At 41.0% G+C, this 26,858-nt stretch overlaps 1 protein-coding gene across 4 annotated transcripts in view; it reads right to left on the bottom strand.

Moving 5' to 3' along the window:
* ADAMTSL1 (ADAMTS like 1) overlaps positions 1-26,858 on the bottom strand; it is a 692,925-nt gene that overhangs the window by 229,677 nt on the left and 436,390 nt on the right. For all 4 annotated transcript variants that reach the window (XM_030566852.1, XM_030566853.1, XM_030566854.1 and 1 more), the window contains one exon: positions 12,345-12,472. In XM_030566852.1, coding sequence (XP_030422712.1) covers positions 12,345-12,472 — 128 coding nt within the window. The remainder of the gene's footprint in view (positions 1-12,344; positions 12,473-26,858) is intronic.

The raw sequence follows: 26,858 nt of genomic DNA, 5'->3' as shown, positions 1-26,858 counted from the left end.
GAAAGACAGGCAGCTTTTGCAACCTATAGAACACACCTGGGAGGCGGGAGAAGTGAAGCAGCGATGACGTGCTTGGGAAGGAGGCGGAGCAGGGGTGAGCTGCTTCACTTCTCCCACCTCCTAGGCTTGTGATGCCAATCAGCTTATGCGCCACAAGCTTGAAGACGAGAGAAGTGAAGCAGCCACGGCGTGCTCAGGGAGGATGCGGGGCAGGGGTGAGCTGGGGCGGGGGGGTACCTCAGGGCGGAGAGCTGCCACGGTGGGGGCACCTCAGGGCGGAGGGGGGGGAGCCGCCGTGGGGGGGGTGCCTTAGGGCAGGGGCGCAGGGTGGGGGAGGGTGAAAGGTGGAAGTTTCGCCTAGGGCGCGAAACATCCCTGCACTGGCCCTGAAAACAGGTGGCTCATTTCTCTTATTTTCCTTTTCCTAGTCATCCAACGTAGCAAGAGAGCAGGCCCAAGTGCTGAAAATCAAGGCCAAAAAATTCTTTTTTTTAATAACTTGGTGGAGTGTGCCTATATTGTGTGTGTAAAACATGCTGTTAACATGCTCAACATGAGAAACTGTCCAAAGAACTTACAATTTCCTGTTGTTACGTTGCCACTGAGCTGCCCCATGTTTTGCGCATGCAACTTAACCTTGCAGATTTTAGAAAATTTAGCTCTTTAAATCTAGAAGATTAACAGCTTCTGCTAGACTCCCACACCTTGTCCCGTGAAACATCAGAAATGTAATGGGAATAGTTAACTTTAAAACAAGAAAAGTGGGCAGGGATAGACAAGCCAAAATGCCCTGGCAAATTTAGAAATACATCTTATGAATAACTTTCTGTAGCAGTAACAAAATAAACAACCAGAAGGCAAAATGCCAACTTCACTCACTGCAGTCAGCGACCTGGCTAGGAAAATCAAAACACAAGTCATACGTCTCAAGTTGCCAAAGGCCCACATGTGGGAAGCAGAGTAGGATAATGACCTAAAGTGAGAGCAAGTCTAGAAGTAGTAATGCAAGAGGCTTAAAATGATTAGAGATTAATACCTGGGCATAAATAACATTTCAGACAGTCTCAATTTTAGGGAATCAGCATTTCTGGTGTAAATAATTTATCACAATTAAATTGAAACAAACACTGGCCCTGTGTGTGATGGCAGTAAATTTAAGTTTAAAAGGGAGACTCTGCGCCAAATTCTGCTTTGTGTTACACTGATGTAAATCTACTGAAGTTAACTGAATTACTCTGGATTGACCCCAATACCACTGAACGCAAAATAAGGGCCGGTGTTATAACAAGAGAGCCATTGTTGTACAGAGTAAAGAGAAATAAATTACTTTAACTACATATAGGCCTGAACCAAAATGAGGATGCAAACACCCTGAGACCTTGCGAGTGTTTGAAAATCTCAATCATGCATGTAAACAATCTGCTTTTCAGCCACTGAGGGTCTTTTTAAGATTTAAGATTTGACATTAATGCAAGGAAAATATTTCTTTCCTGGTGTATGTTCTTTCATAGTTAGGAACTGACTGACTTAGATTAGAAGTTCTCCAAGTTTTTCCGTATGGCCCACACTTTAACAATAATCTTGTGGATTATATCATGCTCTACCACTCATGAACACACAGCATTCCTGCAGAAATTACAGCAATTGTTTCTATGGAAAAGTAATACTAGTGGTTCATTTTTAGTGGTTTTTAAATCCTCTTCAGTGGCACCATAGAGGAGAACCAGCACCATGTTGACCAACCATCTCTTCACAGGGCCACCAGTCAGAGGACCATTAACTTGGATATAACTAGCAGTAGAACTGATTGCAAAAGTTTTCACTTTTTGAATTTTGCAGGCAACTTTTATCAAAATTTGTTTTTTTTTTTGGTGACAACTCTGCCCAGTAGAGAGAGCTTGATCAACAATCAGGTGCGAGAATTAGTGAACTTTAATAGTTTAATATCTTATTGTTACCCAGGGTTTTCAGAACCCACAGCAGGGGAAACTTAACTATTTTACTCCAGATGGTGTCAGGAATAAATTAATAGGAACACAGAAATTCCATCTGATAGGATTTATGCAGGTAAGCATGCTTTATTTAAAACTGCAGTTTATTACATTTAAGCACACACAGACATAAGCAATAGGTTTAGAGCATCCCAGATATTTACCTATATTCTGAGATGATACTGAGTAATTAACGACGGGTCAGCGCTGGCCAAACGCCTCCCTGCTGGGAAGTAAAGATGTCAGGATAGCTTTCCCAGGATAGCTCCAGAGGACTGTTTCAAACTACACTTTTTTATTTAATCTTTTTATAACATTACAAAACACATAGGTTATAATGACCCCTATGAAATTATCAGGTTTTTTTAAACTTTTAATAAACTTTTAATATCAGAGACATTTAGACTTAAGCTGTTTACTTTTTTTTTTTCTCATTTTTAGTTATTTACTTTTTTTCCCTTCTCCCATTCTGATTAGCAAAATTGGCAGTAGTTTTGGCCTTGCTTCTGATAGCCTGTTTTTAAATTAACCCTTAAGTATGTAGTGTTTTATTTTATTAATTTATAGTGACTGAGTGCATATAATATGGTTGCAATTAGCTTGATTACATTCTGGGGTATATACACCCTTAAAGTTAAGGGCATTATAGGCATGACCTTACCCATCGCTGCATTTTCCCTTAGTCACTAGTGGAACAGCACATGAAAATGGGAGCACATACTCAGTGCTGCTGAGCAGCGGAAAAGGAGACAACATTGCTATTATTTTACTCTATTCAACCAAAAGAAAGTGACAAAGATAATGGTTAAATAAACTGTATTACCTGAAGATGTTACACGTGTTAAAACCTTACTTATCTAACCTCTCTTTGAGCATTCAGACAAACAAAGACCCTGGTCAATAACAGCCAGAATCACAATTTGGCCAACCAAATTCTTGACCAATGAATGAATGGCAAAACCCAAATCACAACCTTGTTTTTGCTTTCACTGAAAATTGAGAAAAATGGGTCTGAGACCCTAATCATGTTTGTCTTGGTTTTCTACAACCTTAACATGAGCGACGGGACTTCACAAAACCAAAGTCATGTCTGGTCTTGCCTGTCTCTATATAACTAAGGGTGGGATTTTCAAAACGGAGCATAGGTTTAACTCCACTCACAATGAATCCAATGGGGGTTTTACTATGGACTTCAACAGGAGCAAAGTTAGGCCAACACTGTACATTTGAACACCCCACTCTAAAAGTCTAATCATCTGCACCCAGGACTCCCATTGGTTTCAGCAACAGTTGCCGAAGAAACTACTGGAGACAAAGAATGACATGGCAGTCAGCACAGTGAATGTTGCTATCCCTTTGAAATGTCAAAATCAGGGATGAGTTGGAGACACAATTTGGATCCATATTTCGAACACACGGATATTTGTGGGCAAGGAGGGTTGAGATCCCAAAGTTTCATTTGGCCCATTACTGAAATAAAGGTTAGTTACAAAATTTGGATCCTAGTTCAAATTCTGATAGAGTCACCACACTCATGTCCAAATGTGGGTTTTGGTCTTGTAATGCTGTAGAGACCATAGTGTTTTGCTTCTCCCCACCCCCATGTGTGTCAGTTTCTACTTTCAACAACTCTTTTGCTGTCTTACAAGCTATCTGAAGAGTGACTGTTAGACTATAGTAATAATTAGTAAGACATCTCTAGTCTAACTAAATTGGCAACAATAAAACTTGGGAGAAAGTTAGAGACTAATACAGATGCTAAAGAAGAAAAAAAAAGTGCCCACACTTGGCCAGATTGCTTTTAGACTTATGTTTATTTTCATATATTTAGTCTCTCTCTGGTTTGTTTGTCACTTCAGTATCTTTGCTTTCCCTGAGAACAGTTTAAAACAATGCCTTTGGCTTTAGACTTATCAGTAAAATACACATACAGTGCATACTGTATATATACACAAAGCCCATTACATTTGCAAATATTTTTGCAGTTGCTCTCTAGCCAAGAGAGGCAGAGAATGAAAGGATTAGAATTAAAATAAATGTTTTTCAGTAAAAAAAAAACAAAAAAACAATCACGGCTTTCTTCATCACTCCAATGGAAAGCAAGCACAGTACAGCGAGTTACTCTTGGAAACCTAAACGAATATAACCTGGCCTACTGTAGCACAGAGATGGGTCTGAGCCAAAAGCATCTAGACTGTCTTTGGGATGCAAAATAATAAAATCCCAGATCTGACCATGCCTGACCTCAGTAAAACCTCAGATCTAGATTTAAATTTTGTGGCTGGTCCCAAGGGGTCAAACTAAATTCTAGACTCTGAAACACAGTAAACTTTGAGGAAGTTTGAATCTGGATCTGAACTACATGACTGCACTATAATGCTCACTTTCTTGCACATCTAATCTATTTCTCTCTGTAGGAGCTTTAGAGAATGACAGTATAACTTCTTGCCTGTAGATAATACAGTTGTGCAAAATACTTGCAATGAAACTCCAAACTACACAAAAAACTTGCCTGGTTTCATACTTTTTTGTTCAAAAATCTGAACAGATTCGTTGAAAGGATTATAAACATCCATAAACTGTTCAGGTGAACCAGGGCATATTTACCATCTAAATGAGGGATTCCCAAGAATTTTCATACTGTGGGTTACATCTCAGTAGACAGACTTTTAACTCAAAACTAGGATTTAAACTTGGAGTTTTTGACATTATCTTAGTTAGAACCTGTAACATCTATGGAAAAATGGGGATGTTTCCCCACCAAATTAAAACACCGGAAGTTCCCCCAATCACTGTGAAACCTTATTTAGCCCACAGCGACTAAAACAAACAAAACAAAACTCAGGCTAGGATGTTCAAATTAGCCAAGTGAAGTCTACCAAATAATGATATTCAGAGTTTCATCCAGATTTGAGATCTGTAAGCACAGGACAATATTACGTACATACACACGTCCGGTTTCTATTCTAGGATGATGGTGTCAGTGAGAATCATTCTCCCAAATCAAATAACTTCTCCTGTACAGGCTGCTTAATGATTCCACAAGTGTTATAATGACCCTATTTAATGATCATATGTGTTTCATTAGAACACCGTATCTAAACTTTTGGATACATATGTTATTAATAACAATGCCACTTTTACCCCACAAACATTTCTGCTATGCAGGGTATGGAATTTCTAATCCAGTGATAGCAGAGGGAACATTATAAAGAATAAATTTTAAGAGTTATTTTAAAAAAATCATTCCTACGCTGCTCAGAACATTTAAAAAGTGACTATGTAACAAAGGAAGCACAGGAAATAATGACTAGAACAGTTATTTATTTCAATTAGGGTGTGCACTTGTTACTTTCGAAGAGGACCCATCTCTAAATACAGTAACTGGGATGTTGTGAAATATGACTTAGAACAAAACTGAGACCAGTCCAGATGTTACCAGCCAACATAAACTTAGGAAAGAAAACAAAATTCCAAGGAAGAGATGATGATGTAAGTGATTAAAAACAGTCACAGAGGGTGCCAAGCAACATGGAAAAGCCAGTCACAAAACACTAGAGACAGCCACTGATGTCTACATTAGCCGCAGCGAGTCCTGTGGCACCTTACAGACTAACAAACGTATTGGAGCATGAGCATTCGTGGGTGAAGACCCACTTCATCGGATGCACGAAAGCTCATGCTCCAATACATTTGCTAGTCTATAAGGTGCTACAGGATTCTTTGCTGCTTTTACAGATCCAGACTAACACGGCTACCCCTCTGATACTTGATGTCTACACTGCAATTAAAATCCATGGCTAGACCTTGTCAGCTGACCTGGGCTCATGGGGCTTGGGCTGCGGGGCTGTAAAACTGTGGTGTAGAAGTTTGGGCTCGGGCTGTAGCCTGGGCTCTGGGAACCATCCCTCTCATGGGGTTCCAGAACTCAGGCTCCAGCCCAAGCCCAAGCCCAAACACCTACACTGCCATTTTATAGCCCCACAGCCCTGCTAGCCCAAGTCAGCTGATTTGAGCAAGCCAGTGTTTAACTGCAATGTAGTCATACCCTCAGGGACTCCAGATGTCATCCTCAGAGTAGGAGTTCCATTAAGAAGGTCCCTGAAGAACGGTGGCCCTACCATCCAGCCTACCTCTTGGAAAAGTCCCATACCGGGTTTTTGGAAACTACAAAAAAGAAAAAAAGAAAAAAAAAAGCAGAGCTTAACGGAGAATGACAGCCATGTTAAAGAAGGTGTCACATTCACAACTGAGACTAGGAAACCTTTTTCCATGCAATGCATAATTAGGCCTATGGAATTCACTGCCACAAGGTATGATTCATGCCAGGAGCTTACCAGAAGTCAAAACAAAATTAAACATTTCTAATGGATAATAAAAATATCCAGAGTTATAACAGTAAACATTAAAACAATAAGGAATTGTGGAAAGGCAATCAATCCTCATGCTTCGGAAAATTAGCCAACTCTCTAACTAGTTGGGGGAAGGAGGAGGAGACTTCCCTGGGGGCAGTACAGCAAGTGTGCACCCTCCTCTGAAGCATGTTACTAGCCTCTGTCAGCAATAGGGTATTGGGCTACTCTCTGATCTAATACAGAACTTCTTATGTTCTTAGAATTCTATAGGTGGTTTTTAAAAAAAAAAACAACTATAGAAATTTTATTTCTAAAGAAATTTTTTCACTCTCTACTAAATAAGTTTTGTACATAGAGTCTTGGGACAGAGAGAAAAATCCTAGCCATCTCAGTTGTACAAGGAGGACACATGCATTATATCTTCCTAAATCTAAGGTTTCCTTTACACTACAGTAAAAGAATTCTTACAATCTGTGGTGATCTGTGTTAAGATATTACAGATAAACCTATCTTCAATTTGTCATTTGGTTTTTACACTATTTGTTTCATGCTGAAAATATGCAAATAGACCCATTTTATATGACCCAACGTATAGTGTCATATTGTAAAGCTATACAAGGGCACCTCAGAAATGATCATCATCGTCACCCTCCCATCTTGTGATTGTTATTATTCTTTACATCAACAATATCCACCAGCTTTGTGTGACTACATTTCTAGCCCAGTGTTAGCTAGGCCTACATTTTTGCAGGTGCTCTGGCAATTGATATTACTGAGACAGCTAAGTTCATGATTGCATCCACAAATCAGGAGTGTAGACCTCAACAGTTATTCTGAATTGAGGCTTGGAAAAAGTGCTGGAGCACCAAGGTTAATAATGCGATAGTAGACTATGCTATGGACCTTAGAACCAAGGATATATTGCAGCAGTTCTTAAACAAGACATAGCATAACATATCTCAAACTCACAAATCCTTGGTGTACCATCTTCACAATGTTAATCAGTGTTGTTATAATGGATTCTTGTTCTGATATTGCATTTTAAAGCAGCCAGTGCACCGCGTGAGTGCACCATACACACAGCAGTTTCAGAATCACAGGTCTATATGAGGTAGGGTTATTTTAATTCCTTAACTGATAATCTGCAGCATCAAGAAGAGATGACATCTAGTGTCTGGTGGAACAAATCCACAACTAGACACTGCCCTGGAAAAATGTTACATAGGATACAGGCATCATACAAGTACGTCATTTAGTCTCTCTCACTCCACAAAGAAAAGGTGTCTATCAATGGCTACTATACTGAGTAACTGAATCTAGCTGGAGTAGAACCAAGGATGATTCTAACTTAGCAGAGCCATTAAATCCACTCTGCCATACGTAATAATAGGAATGCTGAGCGCTTCCCTAAAATCCAACTCACTACGTCACTAGCTTCAAGCCCTCTGAGTGATGTGCATCTGCCACTCTGGCTGAATGGATACCTTGCACCGTTTGTAAAGGCTAGTGAAAAAAGAGTGGGATGGGACTGCTCCCCAATGCCAGATGAATTCAGAGACCATTTCAGTTAGCAAAACCAGTGGGGCTGGTGCAGCTGGATTTGTGGTTTGGACATATTACCAAGGAGAAGTCATCATCAGGAAGGAAGGGAGGTACTTAATAAGGAAAAAATGAATTCAAACAAGTGACTGGACAGGCATGAAAACACTAAACAATGCTAGGATTGTGACTCACTTGTGTGGATTCCCTCCCTTTCTCACCCCCATTGCTTTTATTATTGAGGAGAGCTTGGCAGGAAGATGTTAATGTTACTTTCTTTCCCTACCACACATATATCACCCATCTAATGTCAAGAAAACCTCCATCCTGTGAAGCAGTTTATATAGGATTTCCTAGAAGAATGATAATGGATTTTGACCCTTAAACTCGGATTCAGCAGGTCAGTGTCCATGGGATTTCACATTCCACTAAGCATTCTGCTTTACATTCACACAGCTATGTTCCATCCTTCTGCCGGAAACAGCAGCAACAATAATGGCTAAGAATTCTAAGTAAATACCCTGGATTTTCAATTAACCTATTATCTCCTAAAATCATTCCTATGGTCCCATGAGTTTCTGCTTTCCTGATGTCTCCTCCTTCCTTCCTTATTATGACTTCATGAAGAATCTGGAAGAGTATGAGGGGGTGGGAAATCACATTTACCTTCCAGCTAAAACCAGAAGCAGTAGAACAATTTTAATATTATGGCAATGCCTGTTAACATGCAAATTATAATTCCAGAGCTCTCTGTGTATTTATAAGATCAGGGTGGGGTGAATTTACATTAACAGAATTGATGTGACAGCTCTTTGCAACTGTAAAATATTTCCAGTGAAAGTTGGACTCAAAATAGATATGAAATATATGAGGAGTTCTCAGCCACCTATTTTTCCTGTGCAAATCCACTTGCATCAACACACATGCTGCGAATATTCTTTACTTGATTGCAATGCACAGGTATTCTATCAGTCACAAAGCTGAAGGATATAATGTTATTTTCATTCCAGTTGGGTGTTGAAATAGCTTCAATTCCTATAGTAGGCAATAAATAAAGGCTAGGTCCTGGGGAATGGAGCCAAGCTCATGTATAAGGGCTTTTCTATCTGGTCTATCTATGTATTTCTAGGGCTCCCATAAACATAGTATTTAGCAGCTAATACAAATTTCCTCTGTGTGAAAGCAGTGCCATGGCTGCTACCACAAGGCATAGGAAGCAGTAACAGATGTGACCTGCTACTCTCCCATACCTGAGAATTTTGGATCAGTGGATGCATGTACTGTGCAGACCCACTGGACATTCCCAGGGCTGCAATGCTGCAGCAAAATCTTAATCGTCCCCTCAAGAAAACCTGTAGAGATACTGCATGAAGATCATCCCCACAGTGCCAGGGTGTGCGGAATCTCCCTACCTCAGGCCTCCATTGCTGATACTGTCTTGTGCCACCATACTGCAATTTAAGTACTTTGTGGTGTTTTGTTAGCATACAGAGTGCCTCACCTATCCCCTTTCCCTTAAGCCTCAAGAACGAGATTTAGAGAATATGTCATCCCTTCTCCATAGCTCATGGATTTTAATATTGTGATGTCTGTTTTTTTATGATAAAAGTCACAGTATAGAGAAGGCAGATTGAGCGCTTCTGTTCTCCCTGTCTCCCAACACAAGAATAAGGGGACATTCCATGAAACTGAAAAGACAGCAAATTCAAAAACTAAAAAAAAAGGGAACTACTTTTTCACTCCACATAAAATTAGACTGTGGAACTCACTGCTACAGGGCATCATTGAGGCAAATAATTTAGTAAGATTCAAAGGGGCATTAGACAGTTATACAGATAACACGAATATCCAAAGTTATAAAAATTAAAGCTAAGAAAGAATATTTGAATGGATTAAAAGTTGCATGCTTCAGGATTTAAATCCATCTAACTACTATGGATTAGGACAACATCTTCATGGAGCAGATTAAATCACATATGGGAGTTCCTAACGTTTATCTGAGGCATCTGGAGCTGGCCACTATCAAAGACAGTATACTGAACTGGAGAGACCTTGGGTCTGTACCAGTCTGACAATGCCTGTGTTCCTAATTTAGTTATTTTATTATTGGTATTACAATAGTTCCTGTAGTCCCTAAATGAGATCAGGACCCCTTGTGCCATGCACTGTCCATCCATGCACTGTATGACAGTTCCAACCCTGAAGAATTTATAGTCTAAAAGACAAGCCTGAACATGTGGGAGAGGAAACAGACACAGGGAGGCAAAGTGACTTGCCTAAAAGTCGCAGAGTCAAGATTAGAACACAGCTCCCCTCACTTGCAGCCCAATGGACTGTCCACTGGGCCAAATGCAAATAAGTCTCACACAGCTGGGTCCCACATCTTAAATGTACTGTACATGCAAAATACATGTGTGTGGGGGAGTGATAGCGAGATCAAAATCCACAGCTTCTCTCATTATTTCTCCTTTGCATTTGTAAGAACTATTAGAAGCAGTACAGCATAGCCCTTTTGTTTTTGTGGATATTATTTTCCCTCTCTTTTCTGCTCATGAAATATGCAGTAATATAATAATATATATTTGGCCAAACTCTTCTCTCATTTACACATGTGCAAGCCCCACTGACTTCACTAAGGGTTGTACCATATAACTGAGGCCAGAATTTAGACATCATATTTAAACCACCTTTTCAAAAGGAATTGGCGGCATTACTAATTAATTATCTCTTACTTAATGACCAAAAACCTTACACCAGATCTCACCTCCAATATTCTGCTCCTCCTATAGTACATGTATTTATATCCCACTGGTATCAAAAGTAGCTCTGCACAGAATATTAGTTTGGAGATAAACCATGCAGCTCAGAGGAGAATTATGTCCTACATACCTATTATGTTATTTTATTGACTTATGCAAACACTGACGTTAATTGGAGTGTGCTGAATGTAAGAGCATCAGAATGTCAGAGTTAGGATCTTCCATGGGGATCTGAAAACAGAATTTCAAGCTAACACTTCATACTTGCACAATTGCCACAAAAGTTTAACAGCAAAACAATACTGAACCTAACGAACAGCAGAAGCTCTGTGATACTAATCAGAACATTGGCAACTGCAGGTTGGAAAGAAATTGATTTCAGTTAGTCAGCTGCATTTCATTTAGAAATGGAGCAAGTATTCTTTGCATAGCTTCAGAACTGAAAAGATGGGCTCCCTATCTGTTTTCCCTTACTGTTCTGGGAGCCATCACATACCATGAACATTTCTCACAGGAGAAGAAATCTTTAGGTTTGCTTTGTGGGTTGGTTTGTTCCACAACATTGAGCTAACTTGCCAATTTTTAATTTGTATAAAAAATTGTAGCTTCCTCCTTTTAATTTTATTTGTTGTACAATTCTATATAGCAAATACATTTCTGTAATGTGATCAAATGTATCAAGCAATGAACTGTTCCACACATATACCCTCAGGTATTTCTTCACATAGTCTTGCCAGGTTTTCAACTGTCATGTATTTAGGTTTATTTCAAAATCTCCAATGTTCGGGTGTGTTTCTTTCCTCCCTCCCTTACACCCCACTGGCTTTTCTTTTTTTTTTTTTTTAATTGTAAAATGCTTGCCCAGCACAAAAATTAATCATTTAACACTTTTTAAATCTGGAACTGCATACAAACCAGAAAAAAAGGAAAAACAGTTCTACATTTATGACAGTGCTAGTTCAAGGTCAAATTTTACTTTTTACAATCTATTGTCACCGACTAGCAGAAGTTGCACACATAATAATCCCCTGCATTCCACATTAAAAATATGGAGATCAATCTCTATTTGGACACAACCTCTCATCTGGTTTCATAAGGCAGGAAGAACTGATTCTGTGTGAATGGGGCAGTAAAAACCTACTGTATTAAAGACCAATGGAACTTATTTATGAGTTGATTCCATAAACACTCTCTGACTCTGCCTTCTTCCTTCTCCTTATTTAAGCACAAGGACCTAAATTACAGCAGATCCACTCTGTAGAGCTGTTATCATTCTCACTTATACAGCCCAATATATTATTTTGTGTCTATGTGATGCATTTAAAATCTCTATGTGACTAAAGGTTCTAGGGTGCTAAACATAGAGAATTAGCTCCAGTCCAGAATGTGGGTGTGAAAAGGATTACCACTCAAACATAGATGGTGAATGGGAGTTTCACTTTTCAATAGCTGGCAAGGTACAGTATGCTTAGGTAAAACTGTGCAGAAAACTTTTGTTCCTCTATGGGTTTCATATTTTAAATGGTATAGTGGACTATCAAACCTGCTGGCTGGTTGCCTGAATTAAAAAAAAAAGTAAGCTTCTTCCACTGAGGCTAGAATTTCAGCACCATCCAACACATCCACTGCTCTTTATGCAGTGACATATGTCAGCGTGTTGAGTTCTCCCACTGTTAAGATAAAAGCATTTATCAACTTACTTGCTGCTCAGGCAGCGTCTGAGTGAATAGGAAGCCCCTCCTCCACAAGTGCGTGAACATTCACTCCATGAACCCCAGGCATCCCACAGTGTATCTCGGTCTTCTTCAGACCGAGCTGTTCTGGAACTCTAGAAGAGGAAAAAAAAAAAACATAACCCAGGAGATTAGTGAAGAAAAACTTGTCTTAAATCAATCTTATTGTAATTCACTTAGTCTTTCTGCATATCAGATATGCTGCAGGTCTTAGCAGACCCTGCAGAAAGATGTTTTGCTGAAATTCCTAACCGCTGGGCATTACGGTGGTGTTCGCAGTAGATGGCTATTTAGGGTACCTAATTTCACCCTTTTAGTGTTCACTTTCCATCGCAGCCTCGAGACAAGGGAGGATTAATATGAAAGAGCATTTTATACAGCAGTGAGAGCAGGCATTTTCTGTGCTTGCGGAGAAGGGGGCTGTCATATGGGATTGTTCGTATGAGTATTTTTGCTGCACTAGAAAAGAAGAAAATCCCATTTGAACCATTGGTTTTTCAAGGAGAAATTCCACAATCTGTGCAGGTGATTGGGCTTGTAAAGTATATGTGTACAAATGGAGGCCAACTAAAGTACTCATTGAAAAATTGGCTCATTGCACTTTGGCCCATCCCTAAAGAAAGTTGCATTTTAATTGTATTTAGAACAGACTAGAGGAATGAACAAAAATAGGGGGAAAACTTTTGCAGTGGACAATCTTAAGCATCTAACCAGTGGTATAGTAGTCTGGGAACCTGTGTTAGCTGTAAATCTGCAGGGATTCTTCTCAGAAGCAGAGACAGATCAACACAGAAATCACTTTACCATCATAAACAGAGCTATGTACAACTTTTGTAATGAAATCTGAATCCTGGCAAAGACTCCAGCGTTATTCACAGGTAGAAGAGAAAGCATTGACTGATCTGGGGCAGTGAACAGTTACATATCTGTCTATTCAGAATAGACTTAGAACATATCACAGCCCTAGACCTAGATCCAAATTCAAACCCTCAATACCTACTGAGTTGGGCATTATGCCTGCTGCCCTCAGTCTTTAAAACTGTTAACCAACTGGGACTTACAGTGTGAGAAATGTGTTATTCAGTGTAAAGGTACCATTGCTTGTATTTGTAATGCAGGAACCAAGAGTTTATTATTTATCCTAACTATTAATACTGAGGAAATGTACTAAAATGGGAATTTTCTAATCCTATCAGAGATGGCAGGGTGTGCTGTAGCAGATGTTCTCACAGTCACATATTATAAAGGGCAAGAACCCAGAAACAAGGTTGGTTGAAGAGAAGACAGCACTTTTATACAATGTGCCAACACTGAGGTCAGCTGGCTCTGCTCAAGCATTTGGACACATCTAGATCACATAGGAATGCTGAGGCTTAACTTTGGTAACGTAACCCCCGTCATATTAGTTACTATTACAATTCGCCATGACTTAGTGGTACATTGTATGTCCTTAACAACTAAATAAGGGGGAAATGAAAACTGTAGACAAGAGACAAAGCAGACTGCCTTCACTGGAGTTGCACTCATGGCCGCCCAGAGGATTCAGGGGATCTGGGGCAAAGCAATTTCAGGGGCCCCCTCCACAAAAAAAAATTGCAAAACTATAGAATATTATATTCTCGTGGGGGCCCCTGTGGGGTCTGGGGCAAATTGCACCCATTTACACGGAGATGAATTTGGTACTCTGTTCGTGTGTGTGAGTGTGTGTTTCTACGCCTGTGCTAATTCATGATATTAAATTGATTAACATTACAGAAATGTCTGATTTTCACAATGATCAGTACAGTATTAAACTCCCCTGTATATTACAGTATGAGTTCACTTTATTTGATGGGTCTCTATTCTTCCTACTTTATTCTATTTGTTACATAGTGGTTTCTGCATTTGTTTTCCTTTAAGAAGTTATTGCTACAAGTGTCTTACAATAAGACCCCTTATTAGTTTGACATGTGTTAAGAAAAGTTATAGGTAGCTTACACTTTGTGAAATAATTGATTAATCCTATGCATGCTGTGCTGCAGAGCACATATGAAAGCATTACACCTTTTTTCAAGGCATTCCTTTTAGTTTTATTGCCACAGATATCCATATGGCAATTCAGGTGTGGCTTCTCTAAGAACACAGTTAATCTGCAATCTCTAAAGGCACCAAAGGGCTAAATCGCTTAACAGAGGACAGATGTTTTCTAATTCTCTGATGCCTTCTGAAGAGCCCTTTTCTGAAAAAAAGCAACAAGTAAATATTTATAATTAAAAAAAATTGTGTTTTGAAGGCCCAGGTTTGCCCTCAGTTACATGGGTGAGGTATATGGAAACTGCACTTGACTAACACGTTAGTTCATGTAAAAATACTCAGACTGCACAGGTTGAAGTGATAATCAAACCATATTGTTAGATTCACTCCAAAGGCTTGATTCTACTTTAACTGACGCTGGTGTGAAAGTGCGGTTACTCTGTGGAAGTCAATGGTGTTAAACCAGCGTGAGATCAGAGCCAGGCCATAAATTGGCAACCGTTAAGAAAAAATAAGATTTTCAGGGTAGCGATCAAGCCAATTTTTCTTCTGTGTCTCTGTACTTGTTCTTTTATCTTACACAGTCCAAGCCCAGTCTTGGAAAATGAGTCACATATATATGGGCCGCATGGGTGAAAAAACAAGTTGTTACTCTCTGGCAGCAGCATTGAATATAGCTTTTTGTTTTTAAAGGAAGTGGTGGGGCTAAGCTGCAGGGCTGACGGACAAGATATATAACACCATTGTCCGCTGGACCCTTGCAATGGCACTGGTGCTGCATTCCTGATACTATTGCTCATGTATCCTTAGAGACATAACAGTTTGGTTTTTTTTAAATTCGAGTATAGATTTTGAAACATACATGTGTGTAGAGGCCCGCCCCCCAAGTAAAGAGAGCTGGATATATTCGCCGTTTCAGTTCTGAAGCAACCTCTATCCACTTGACATGATACTCATGATGCCAGATCCTCCTGGTACACCCCCCTTTTAGAGGGCATTAAGGGCCTGATCCAAAGCCCACTGAAGTCAATGCAAAAACTCCCATGATGTTTAGTGGACTTTGGATGAGACTTTAAAATAACAGGCTGCAAGCAGGCCCCAGCACAATTTTTAAGGTGGAGTGCAAAACAGGATGTGATGAGTAAGTGACATTGTTTGGATCTTCTTAAAGAGATACGCAAGTGAATCTAATGACTGAGGGATCATTGGCTTGAGCCAGAGGCATACGGCGGGCAAGTTTTTCTCATGCAGCTCTACTAAAGCACCTCAATTGTGACCCTACTACTCCATTCCCGGACCTCTCCCATGCTGAGGTTGCGTGTCATGCCAAATTGTGTGGTGGTTTTGAGGATGTGGCCAGTTTCCATTTTAACTCTGCTATATGGCAAGGATACTAGAAATGTGTCTTAAACAGGTGCAGCACTTTCTTCGCCAGATGCTGCTTTCTGAAGAGCAGATTCTAATTTAGATGGGTAACTGAATCATGTCTTAACCACCGTGACCATGCAGGACTATGTTGTTTTGCTTTGGATCCACCAGCTGTAAAAAATAGACTGAATTAATTTAGTGAGAGAGAACACTGGATCCAACCATTGTGTGTATTATACTGATTAGTCACACTAAATTCTATCCTCTCTTTCTCATCTTTATGAAAATGCAGCTCATCTTAATTTTGAATCAACCCTATAATTGCTAGGAATAAATGCAGCAATTAAAAAGAGTATGATAAGAGATTAAACTCTTGATTATAGCCAATCCACCTCCCCAGCTGCAAAAGATCACATATGCAATAGATTCCCAGATGCATTCCATCCCCTCTATGCAATCGTTTTAGCCTTTACACGTGAGATAAGAATAGCTGGATGCCAGTTCACTGAAGTTACTTCAACTGGCAGCTTTCTGGCTACCAGCTTCATAAAGCAAAAATGTGTGCTGCTTGTTTCTATTTTTCAAAGAAACAAATATCATCAAAATGCATACAGATACCTGTGCTAGTTATTCAGCATTAGTATCAAGTCCACTCTGAAGAGCAGCTAAACAGGGTTGCAAGGTGAGGCCACATAACTGAGGACTTTTCCGTCATCACAAGTTACAAGCAGCCCAGCTAGACATGTGAAGGGTCCACATTTCTCTGAAATAAATTGCACACCCACCCAGAAGGTAGTCATGTGCCAGTTATTTGCATTCCAAGATTTGTTATAAGACCTATATATTCCCAGAAAGCATGTGATCTCAAGTTGGAACAGGCTCCAAGTTTTCTTTTAACAAGTGGAATAAACATAGTTCATTTTCAACTCAATCCATGTTTAATGTTTAAGAAAGTAAAGTGAATTTCCCTCCTCTGAATTGTGTATTTGAGAAACCAATCCAAGCTATTTCAAATCTAAAATCGTTTGTTTATTGCAAATTTGAAGAGCCTGGAATATAAACAATACAAGTAGTTTAATCCAGTTGAATCTATTTTCTTTTTTGGTTTATGGCATTAAAACTTAAGGATTTACTCTACAGTACAGATTTAAGACAAAAACTTATACCCCAAGGAAAATAATTTCAGTCCCACATAGCCAATGACTCTAGAAAGCAGATTTGACTAAACTGAAGAATGCATATTAAAAAAAAAAACCTCTACATTATTAGGCCAGAACATTCTAGTTATGCTGCTTGCACACTTTTGTAATATTTCAACTATTACCATAGAATTCTTTAGCAAATGAGAAGAAACAGGACTATCCTACGCCAGAGCAGCTGAGAAATTCTGCCACCATTTGAAGCTCCCTTTCACTAACACTTATTTCCTTCTTAGAAAAGCCTTTATAAGCTGCTGGTTGCTTTCCTTCAGGTTGATGTTTCACTAAACAGCACCAAATGCCAATTGCTCAGGATGCAGACTCTGAGCATGGCTCATTGTATGTTTCCATTGAGATCAGAAGGGTTTTCCTGACACTGCCAGTCATAATCAGGACTCAGTTTGATCTCCCTTTTAGCCATCCACTGATTTGTCTACAGTCATTTCAATTATTTGTTATTTCTGCCCCAATATCTGAGATATCAGCTGCAGAAATATCACCTCATGCAAGAAATTCCCAACAATGGTTACAAATGATAAGCATTAAAAATCGGCCAGGAATAACTGAAAGCAGAGCTTTCCTTGTATATCATTGCCTTAACATAAATTTCACCTAGGACTGATCCTGTAACTACCATGTGACATAGCAACAGACCCCCACTAGAAGAAAGGAAAGTGAAAACTGAAAAATTCTTTAAGGAGTCAGAGAAATCCCCATCACTAGTGATTATGAAAGCTGGAAGAATCAAGCACATACAGGAAGAGTGGTGAATGCACAGGGCACATGGTCCCAGAGCCTTACAAAGGAGAATCGGGTTTTAAACTACAGAGCTATACAAAACCTTTGCCTGGCAGATAAATAGACTGGGTTTTTCAAAGGAATCTAAGGGAGTTAGGCACCCAAATCACAATAAACTCAGTGGGAGCTGGGTGCCATGAGCTACTCAAGGGTCTCACTTAGGCTTCCCAGAAAACCCCATCTTCATTGTTTAACGATCAGCCTTAAAGGACTGTTTATTACACAGTCTTCAGGTTTTCATGTTATTTGCAGAACAACAGGTCTTCCCTCCCCTAATACACAGCACACAGTAGTCACTCAAACCATTTGGAGTAGTATATGATACAATCCAAATGTCACACCTGTCATAACTTTCCTACTCAGATCTGACCCTTAGTTCAGAACATGAGAAGCTAGCATGAAACCTCCAAACTTAATTACCAGCTTGGATCTGATATCGCTGCCACCAGCCAGAGAATTCCAGTGTCTGGCTCACTCTGGTCTCCCCAAAACCTTCCCTGGGGAACCCCAAGACTCAGATGCCCTGAGTCTCACCACAAAGGGAAATAACCCCCTTCCCCCTCTTTACCTCCTCCCAAATTTCCCCACCCTGGGTACTCTAGGAGATTCCCTGCTTCAAGTCCTTGAAACACAAGTACCGAGAGATCAAATCTCTCTCTCCCCTCACCCAGAGGTTATGCAAAGTCAGGCTTAGTAAATCTAACACAAAGAGATTCTCTCTTCCCGCCTGTCTTCTTCCTCCCACCAATTCCCTAGTGAGTTGCAGACTCAATCCCCTTGAGCCCCCACTAAAAATCCAACAGGTCTTAAAAAGAAAGCTTTATATAAAAAGAAAGAAAAAGACATAAAAATGGTCTCTGTATCAAGGTGACAATATACAGGGTCAATTGCTTAAAAGAAAAAATGAACAAACAGCCTTATCCAAAAAGAATACAATTTAAAACATTCCAGCAACTACACACATGTAAATACAAAAAAAAATACAATATAAACCTATTGTCTTACTATCCTTGTACTTACAACTTGGAAACAGAAGATTAGAAAGCCTGGAGATAGAGAGAGCACTCTCAGAGCCGAGAGGGTCACCAAACCAAGACAAAGAACAAAGAACTTACACCCAAACTTCCCTCCACCCAGTTTTGAAAGTATTTTGTCTCCTGATTGGTCCTCTGGTCAGGTGTTTCAGGTCACTGTTTGTTAACCCTTTTATAGGTGAAAGAGACATTAACCCTTAGCTATCTGTTTATGTCAACACCCCTTGAGTTACAGCAGCCAGGTTGACCAAACAGGAGCTGTGCCCATGGTGAGAGAACCATGTTTCTTCAATGTGTGTGACAGGAGAATGGGATAGGGAGCAAGACCTCAATTAATATTCTAAGCTCTATAAAAGAAGCCCGTCCCTAAGAAAATGAATGTTGTGTTCACATACTGGAATTCAATTAAAAATTCTGTTTGAAATGGGAGTCTCTCTATCGAAACCAACCATTTGCCTGTGTCACACAGCGATCACCACAAACAAAGGTAGATCACATAAATTTAATTCCTCCACCAGTTCCAAGGGTTCAGATTTTCCTCCTCCTCCAGTAAATTGCAGCTGGAGTCATATCCTCCAAGCAGCCAGCGAGTTCTAGAGATGAACCAGTAATACGACCCATTGAAAATGCCATAAACCCATTGATGGATGAGGATGCTGATGTGGAATCTGAGTCACAGCTATTTCCCCGATGACAATTGCTGCTGGTTTTGGTTAGGAAATTCAGATCATCTGGTTCTTATCACAGCCCCACTGTTTGGGGACATGATGATCTGTCAGTGACAGGATGCAAGGCTCCTCTGAAGCCATTGCCCAAACTTGTCTTTTGATACTGCAGAAATGAAGCCAGTAACAGAAAAGAATATTTTCTCTATACAAAGCCCTCCCTCCCACCAGACACACAGAGTTATATCCTTATGTGGGTTTCTGCCAGGCTGTGTATCCTTTCTCTTTTGCAATTGTTGGTGTTTCTTATTCTTCAGGTATGTCTGACAGGTCAGGCATTTGCTACAGTATAACGATGCTGTCTCTAGTGTGTAAAGAAGTAACTGAACTCAGGGCTTATCTAGATGCATTATGTTAGGAGATGGGATAAGTGACCTCATCCTTTTGTAAGGAATAAAAAATTCAAAATTTTCCCCAGTGTTTTACAAATTTTCACTTGCAAAATATTGTGCATCTTTCTTGTGTTCCATCCAAGGTGACAGCTTCATTAAAGCTCAGCTAGGAAATTGCTTGGAAATCTCTGTTTTTTGACAGAAGGCAAAGCTAGACGATAACTTCACAGCCAGTTGAATTAACATTGATAAGTACTGTCAAACAGAAAGTTAGCTGCTAAGGCATTTCTGACTAGCTGTTGGAACTTTTGGGGCTATTATCTCTGGAAATCTCATGTATCAAATATTCTAACAATGTTTCCAGTGACCAGAGCACATGCTTAATATATTTAGAGACAAAAAGAGTTGTACACTGTCTGATACAGTATCACAATATTGAGGTACATCAGCTGTACCAAAGTATATGTTACCATTCTGCATACCTCATCACAGCAGGGAGCATAGTGGTTATCAAGAATCACCAGGCTCTTCTCTGAAATGCATTAGTGGTCTCAGTCCAGCTTCTAAAGGACACATGCCCATTTCATGGAAACCAATACCACCACAACGGGTGACCCTCTGATGGCAAACTCAGTGGAGTTGCAAGGACTGAATGGGTGTGAAGTCTGAACTAGTCTCTTACTCCAGAGGTGCTTCCTTCAGGTCAGGACGGAAGGATGGGGAAGTGGTGTGGGGTTGTTTGAATTTCTGTTCCCCCTACTGTTTCTCATCTAAGGCTAAATAGAAGACTACAGTTTTCAGAGTTGCCAGCCTGCCAACTTTCAAAGGAGCCGTACAAACTGTAAGAGCTTGATTTTTGGCTCCTTGCACATACAAAGCTACTGAATACAAAGGGAGTATTGCCGGCACAGAAGTTTTACTTTAAAAAGTAAACAGTTAGCTGTCCACTGTTGTTGTTAAAAGCCCACACGTGGGGTTGCTTCATGACAACCACTCTGTTAGAGGAGGTATGATTTACTTTATATTGCCTAATCAAAAGGATGTCGCTGCTTAGAAAACTACATAAACTCCTGAAAGCACTTCGTTTTCTGGCAAGTACAATGGAAGGAATCACAGAATATCAGGGTTGGAAGGGACCTTACGAGGTCATCTAGTCAAACCCCCTGCTCAAAGCAGGACCATCACCAACTAAATCATCCCAGCCAGAGCTTTGTCAAGCCGGGCCTTAAAAACCTCAAAGGAAGGAGATTCCACCACCTCCCTAGGTAACCCATTCCAGTGCTTCACCACCTTCCTAGTGAAAAAGATTTTCTTAATATCCAATCTAAACCTCTCCCACTGCAGCTTGAGACCATTACTCCTTGTTCTGTCATCTGGTACCATGGAGAACCGTCTAGATCCATCCTCTCTGGAACCCACTTTCAGGTAGTTGAAAGCAGCTATCAAATACCCCCTCATTCTTCTCTTCTGCAGACTAAATAATTCCAGTTCCCTCAGCCTCTCCTCATAAGTCATGCGCTCCAGCCTCTGAAACATTTTTGTTGCCCTCTGCTGGACTCTTTCCAATTTTTCCACATCCTTCTTGTAGTGTGGGGCCCAAAACTGGACACAGTACTCCAGATGAGGACTCACCAATGCTGAATAGAAGGGAACGATCACGTCCCTTCATCTGCTGGCAATGCTCCTGCTTATACAGCCCCAAATGCCGTTAGCCTTCTTGGCAACAAGGGCACACTGTTGACTCATCCAGCTTCTTGTCCACTAACCCCTAGGTCCTTTTCTGCAGCACTGCTGCCTAGTCGCTTGGCCCCTAGCCTGTAGCAGTGCATGGGATTCTTCTATCTTAAGTGCAGGACTCTGCACTTGTCCTTGTTGAACCTCATCAGATTTCTTTTGGCCCAATCCTCTAATTTGTCTAGGCCCTCTGTATCGTATCCCTACCCTCCAGTGTATCTATCACGCCTTCCAGTTTAGTGTCATCTGCAAACTTGCTTAGGGTGCAATCCACGCCATCCTCCAGATCGTTAATGAAGATATTGAACAAAACCGGCCCCAGACCAACCCTTGGGGCACTCCGCTTGATACCAGCTGCCAACTAGACATGGAGCCATTGATCACTACCCATTGAGTCCAATGATCTAGCCAGCTTTCTGTCCACCTTATAGTCCACTCATCCAGCCCATACTACTTTAACTTGCTGGCAAGAATACTGTGGGAGACCGTATCAAAAGCTTTGCTAAAGTCAAGGAATAACACGTCCACTGCTTTCCCCTCATCCACAGAGCCAGTTATCTCATCATAGAAGGCAATTAGGTTAGTCAGGCATGACTTGCTCTTGGTGAATCCATGCTGACTGTTCTTGATCACTTTCCTCTCCTCTAAGTGCTTCAGAATTGATTTCTTGAGGACCTGCTCCATGATTTTTCCAAGGACTGAGGTGAGGCTGACTGGCCTGTAGTTTCCCAGATCCTCCTTCTTCCCTATTTTAAAGATGGGCACTACATTAGCCTTTTTCCCAGTCATCCGGGACCTCCCGCAATGGCCTTGAGTTTTCAAAGATAATGGCCAATGGCTCTGCAACCGCATCTGCCAACTCCTTTAGCACCCTCAGATGCAGTGCATCCAGCCCCATGGACTTGTGCTCATCCAGCTTTTCTAAATAGTCCTGAACCACTTCTTTCTCCACAGAGCATTGGTCACCTCCACCCCTTACTGTGCTGCCCAGTGTAGTAATCTGGTAGCTGACCTTGTTCATGAAGATGGAGGCAAAAACAAGCATTGAGTACATTAGCTTTTTGTACATCCTCTGTCACTAGTTTACCTCTCTTGTTCAGTAAGGGGCCCACACTTTCCTTGACCATCTTCTTGTTGCTAACATACCTGAAGAAACTCTTCTTGTTACTCGTAACATCTCTTGCTAGTTGCAACTCCAAGTGTGATTTGGCCTTCCAGATTTCACTCCTGCATGCCTGAGCAATATTTTTATCCTCCTCCCCGGTCATTTGTCCCATCTTCCACTTCTTGTAAGCTTCATTTTTGTGTTTAAGATCAGCAAAGATTTTGCTGTAAATCAAAGCCGGTCACGTGCCATATTTACTATTCTTTCCATACATCGGGATGGTTTGTTCCTGCAACCTCAATAAGGATTCTTTAAAATACAGCCAGCTCTCCTAGACTCCTTTCCCCCTCATGTTATTCTCCCAGGGGATCCTGCCCATCAGTTCCCTGAGGGAGTTGAATTCTCCTTTTCTGAAGTCCAGGGTCCGTATTCTGCTGCTCTCCTTTCTTCCTTGGTAACACTGACAGTAACAGTGATGGGTGTCAGTTCTTAGAGATAGAAGTCATCATAGTCTGCTTGCCTTGTGGGTCTTCCACTTCCTGGTCAGCTGTAGTTTTCTCCCATTTGCCGACGTGCCACTAATGCAGCATCTGTTCAGTGCACAACAATGCTCAGCAGCTATTAGCGTTACTCGGCCTGGAAAATCCACTGCTCAGCTGTGTTTCCTTTAGCATCAGCTTAACTCGGGCAAAGGGATCACAAGTCCCCCCTGTGGAATACCCTGGTACAGGACACCTCCAGTAGGCTCTCTCTGATCCACAAGGGAGGCTCCACAGCAGAGGCACGGAGGGCATGTGCTGGGGGTGCAAGGGGCAACTGGCTATTTTGTGCAAGTACATTGTCCCATAAGCCCATTTTCTAAAAGGACAAGGTTTGTGCTCTGCTATGAATGTGTTAAAATTTTCTAAACAGAAGATGCCTAGTTATTCCTAGATGATTTTTATTTTAGCCTTTATTATTATTGGTTTGGATCATCCCTCCTCTAGAACAGGGAAAGGCAATTCAGAGGAGGAAATCTCTATGAGAATCCCCTGGCAAAGGTCTCCCCTGAATGTTCTGCTTGTGTCAATGTGGGACAGAGATTCCCTCTTCCCCCAGTGGAAAAGACTTGGCAGACCTGCACCAGTCCCAGCAGCTCCTGGCTCCTGGCAGTGGAGGTCAAATGGAGTTGTGATATTAGGGGCTCCCCCGACAGATGCCAGGCCATGAAAAGGGGGAGTGGAAAGGTGCTGCCGAGGTGGCCGATCCTCTCTCCTTCAGCACAGGAGCAGTGAAGATCTGCCAGGCAGGAACATCTGGACAAAATCTTGACTGTTATTAATTAGTATTAAGACCAAAGCCACCCTCTGAGCACCAAGGTCCTTAACACAGGATGACTTTAACCATAAGAATGGGTGGACACACACACATTTACTTCCTCTACTTATTCAGCAGCTCAATATGCAGAACAATATTTAACGGGAGGTGACTGAAGGGAGTACATTGTCCGTGTTATGCCCATTGGCTTATCCTCATAAAAGTCCCATTGCCTGAACATGTGCCACGTGGCTATACTGCCACACAGCACTTCAAAAATGTATCCCTTCATGGTTTACAATGCATGCACTAGTCCACAGCAATAAGTTAAAAAAAAATTTCCTTAAGATCCAAATAACCATTTCCCACAGCTGGACTGATGTTCGTATCCCAGGAAAAATGTGCCAAAGGTGAGCTGACTTGTTCCCCTTTAAAGAGCAGCAGCCATGCTGGTGGGGGGGGCGGGGGGGAGAGAGAGGGAGGTTAGCGAAGTATGGCGCTGACACTATATTACTTCAATATGTGGCACACTACGCTCACCGTAATATGTTATAATAATGCCTTATAAAATCAGTCACACACTCATTCTGCTTAACCACCAAAAATAGACACCACTGGGGCAACACGAGTGAGAATGAGAGAGAGAGAGAGAGAGAGAGCTCTCACACAGATGAAAGTTACAATACTCTCCCGTATTTTAGTCACTCGGTACAAGTGTCAACACCAGACATGGGTGATCCAATAGAGAGAAGAGTACAAGCTGGCTCAGTGTCAGCCTCGTTTTCTAATTAAATCAGAACTGTTCTAAGGCGTTGACTGGTTCACTTTCAGTATGGGTGAAATCATTTTTGCAGAATTCTGAACCCATCCAAACATTGCTGGGTTTAAAAGTTCATCTTAAACTCCAACCTTTTGGGTTCACATTCCATTTAGAAGACACTGGGGGGGAAGGGAGAGGCAAAGGAGGAGCATAGACAGGCAGAGTAATGAGTAAATTAAATTATTGTTTATGGTAGCTTATGTGTTAGGTGCTTTCCAGAAACTCAAGAAGGGAAGCTGCTCCAAGAAGCTCACAACCGAAAGGACAGAGACAAGTGGACAGAGGAACAATGAGAACAACAACAACGGGCAACTGAATTCACTGTAAATAGCACAGAAGTGGGTAATTCTTACAGACTTAATTATGCACAGGTCAGATCAGGCATGTAAGGCCTGTTACTGGTACCACATAACTGATTATAACCTGCCACGGGTTGGGTGCTCAGCAACTAAACAAGGAACCCCACCATTCACTGAACTATGTGGAGTATGCCAGACACCCACTGGAGTGAAAAACAATAGCCACAGAGGAATAACTCCATCTGGCGTTGCTGCCTTACAGCTAGCTCTTGATTGAACAAAGGATGGGGATGAAAACCCTGAACTAAGTCAGCTCTGGAGAAAACATCAGGCAGTTGGCCCTGTAACTCATTTGTGCCCTACATCAGCTACTGCAACTGTTCTGGCTTCCAAACATTTTGGTCTCCAACTTTTGGGCACAGTCCTTAGTGCCGAGGGTTCAGGTGAGGGCTTTGGTCTGAAGGAAAGTCTCTACCTCCTTTTCTTTTTTCTGCCTAAGCATGAATGCCAAAAGGTTGCTTGTTGGTATGTCAAATGTTCTAGAGAAGGTCAATGACACCATCACCAACAGAGAGCTGAAGAAGCTTGACATCAATGTAGCTGCTCTCTCTGAAACCAGACTAGCTGACACAGGCTCTTGATGCAAGATGCATTACACCTTCTGGTGTGGAAAAAGCAAACAAGACTTACAACACAGGATGGATTTTGCAGTCAAAAACTCATAAGCATCCATGGTTGTATGTCCCATTGCAACATCAGAATGTATCATACAACTAAGAATATCTACAACAGGTGGTTTTGCCATCATCAGTACATATGCCTCCCCACTTTCCTTCATCTTTCAAGAGAAAGAACTGTTCTAGTAGCACTTCTGCATCATTGTCAGTAAGCTACCTTTGTGTGATCAACTCTGTCTACTGGGAGATTTCAATGCTAGAGTCAGCTCAGATCACTGGATGTTGCTACTATATATAGGCCACCATGAAGTGGAAAAAAATGGCTTATAATGGGCAAAGACTACTGGAGCTCTACACTCACATTACCAGAACCTAATTCCAAGAGGTTCACCACTGAAAGTCTCACAGAGAAATCCTAGATCTGGACAGTGGTACCAAATGGATTTGTCACCCATAGAACTATATACAGGATGTTCTCCATACTCACTGTTTTTCACAGTGTAGACTACTGCACAGAGCATGTGCTTGTATGCTGCAAAATAAAAAACTTTCACCACGGAAATTTCATCATACCAAACAAAGAAGTTGCTCATACATTAATCATCAACACAAAAGATGACCAAAGAAGGTATCACCAATTCACTATGAATCTCAGGGAAGCTAAACCACTGATTGCACCCCCTCTGAACACCGATGCAGCATGGAACACACTCAGAATGAATATTCATCTAGGGGTAACCTTTGTTTTTGGTAAAAAGATTTACAAGACAAAGACTGGTTTGCAGCATATCCTGATGAAATACTTCCAGTTATTGAAGCAAAATGCATGGCATAGCACCACCACACAATGAACCCCACTCCTGAGACACATGTTAACCTCAGAGTGGCTAAGAGCACATTACCATGAACAGGAAGACAATACATTCAGTCACACTGGATCAATCTGCATGAGAAGGCACAAACATCCTTTGAGAATAGAGATGTAAGATGTATGATGGAATCAAGAAATCAATAGGAGGCTCAGTCAAGAAGACTGCCTCACTCAAATCTCTTAATGGAGACAATATTATTGATAGAAGCT

Source organism: Gopherus evgoodei, chromosome 6 (assembly GCF_007399415.2).
Source record: "Gopherus evgoodei ecotype Sinaloan lineage chromosome 6, rGopEvg1_v1.p, whole genome shotgun sequence".
NCBI lineage: Eukaryota > Metazoa > Chordata > Testudines > Testudinidae > Gopherus > Gopherus evgoodei.
This window is presented reverse-complemented; position numbering and strand designations above follow the sequence as displayed.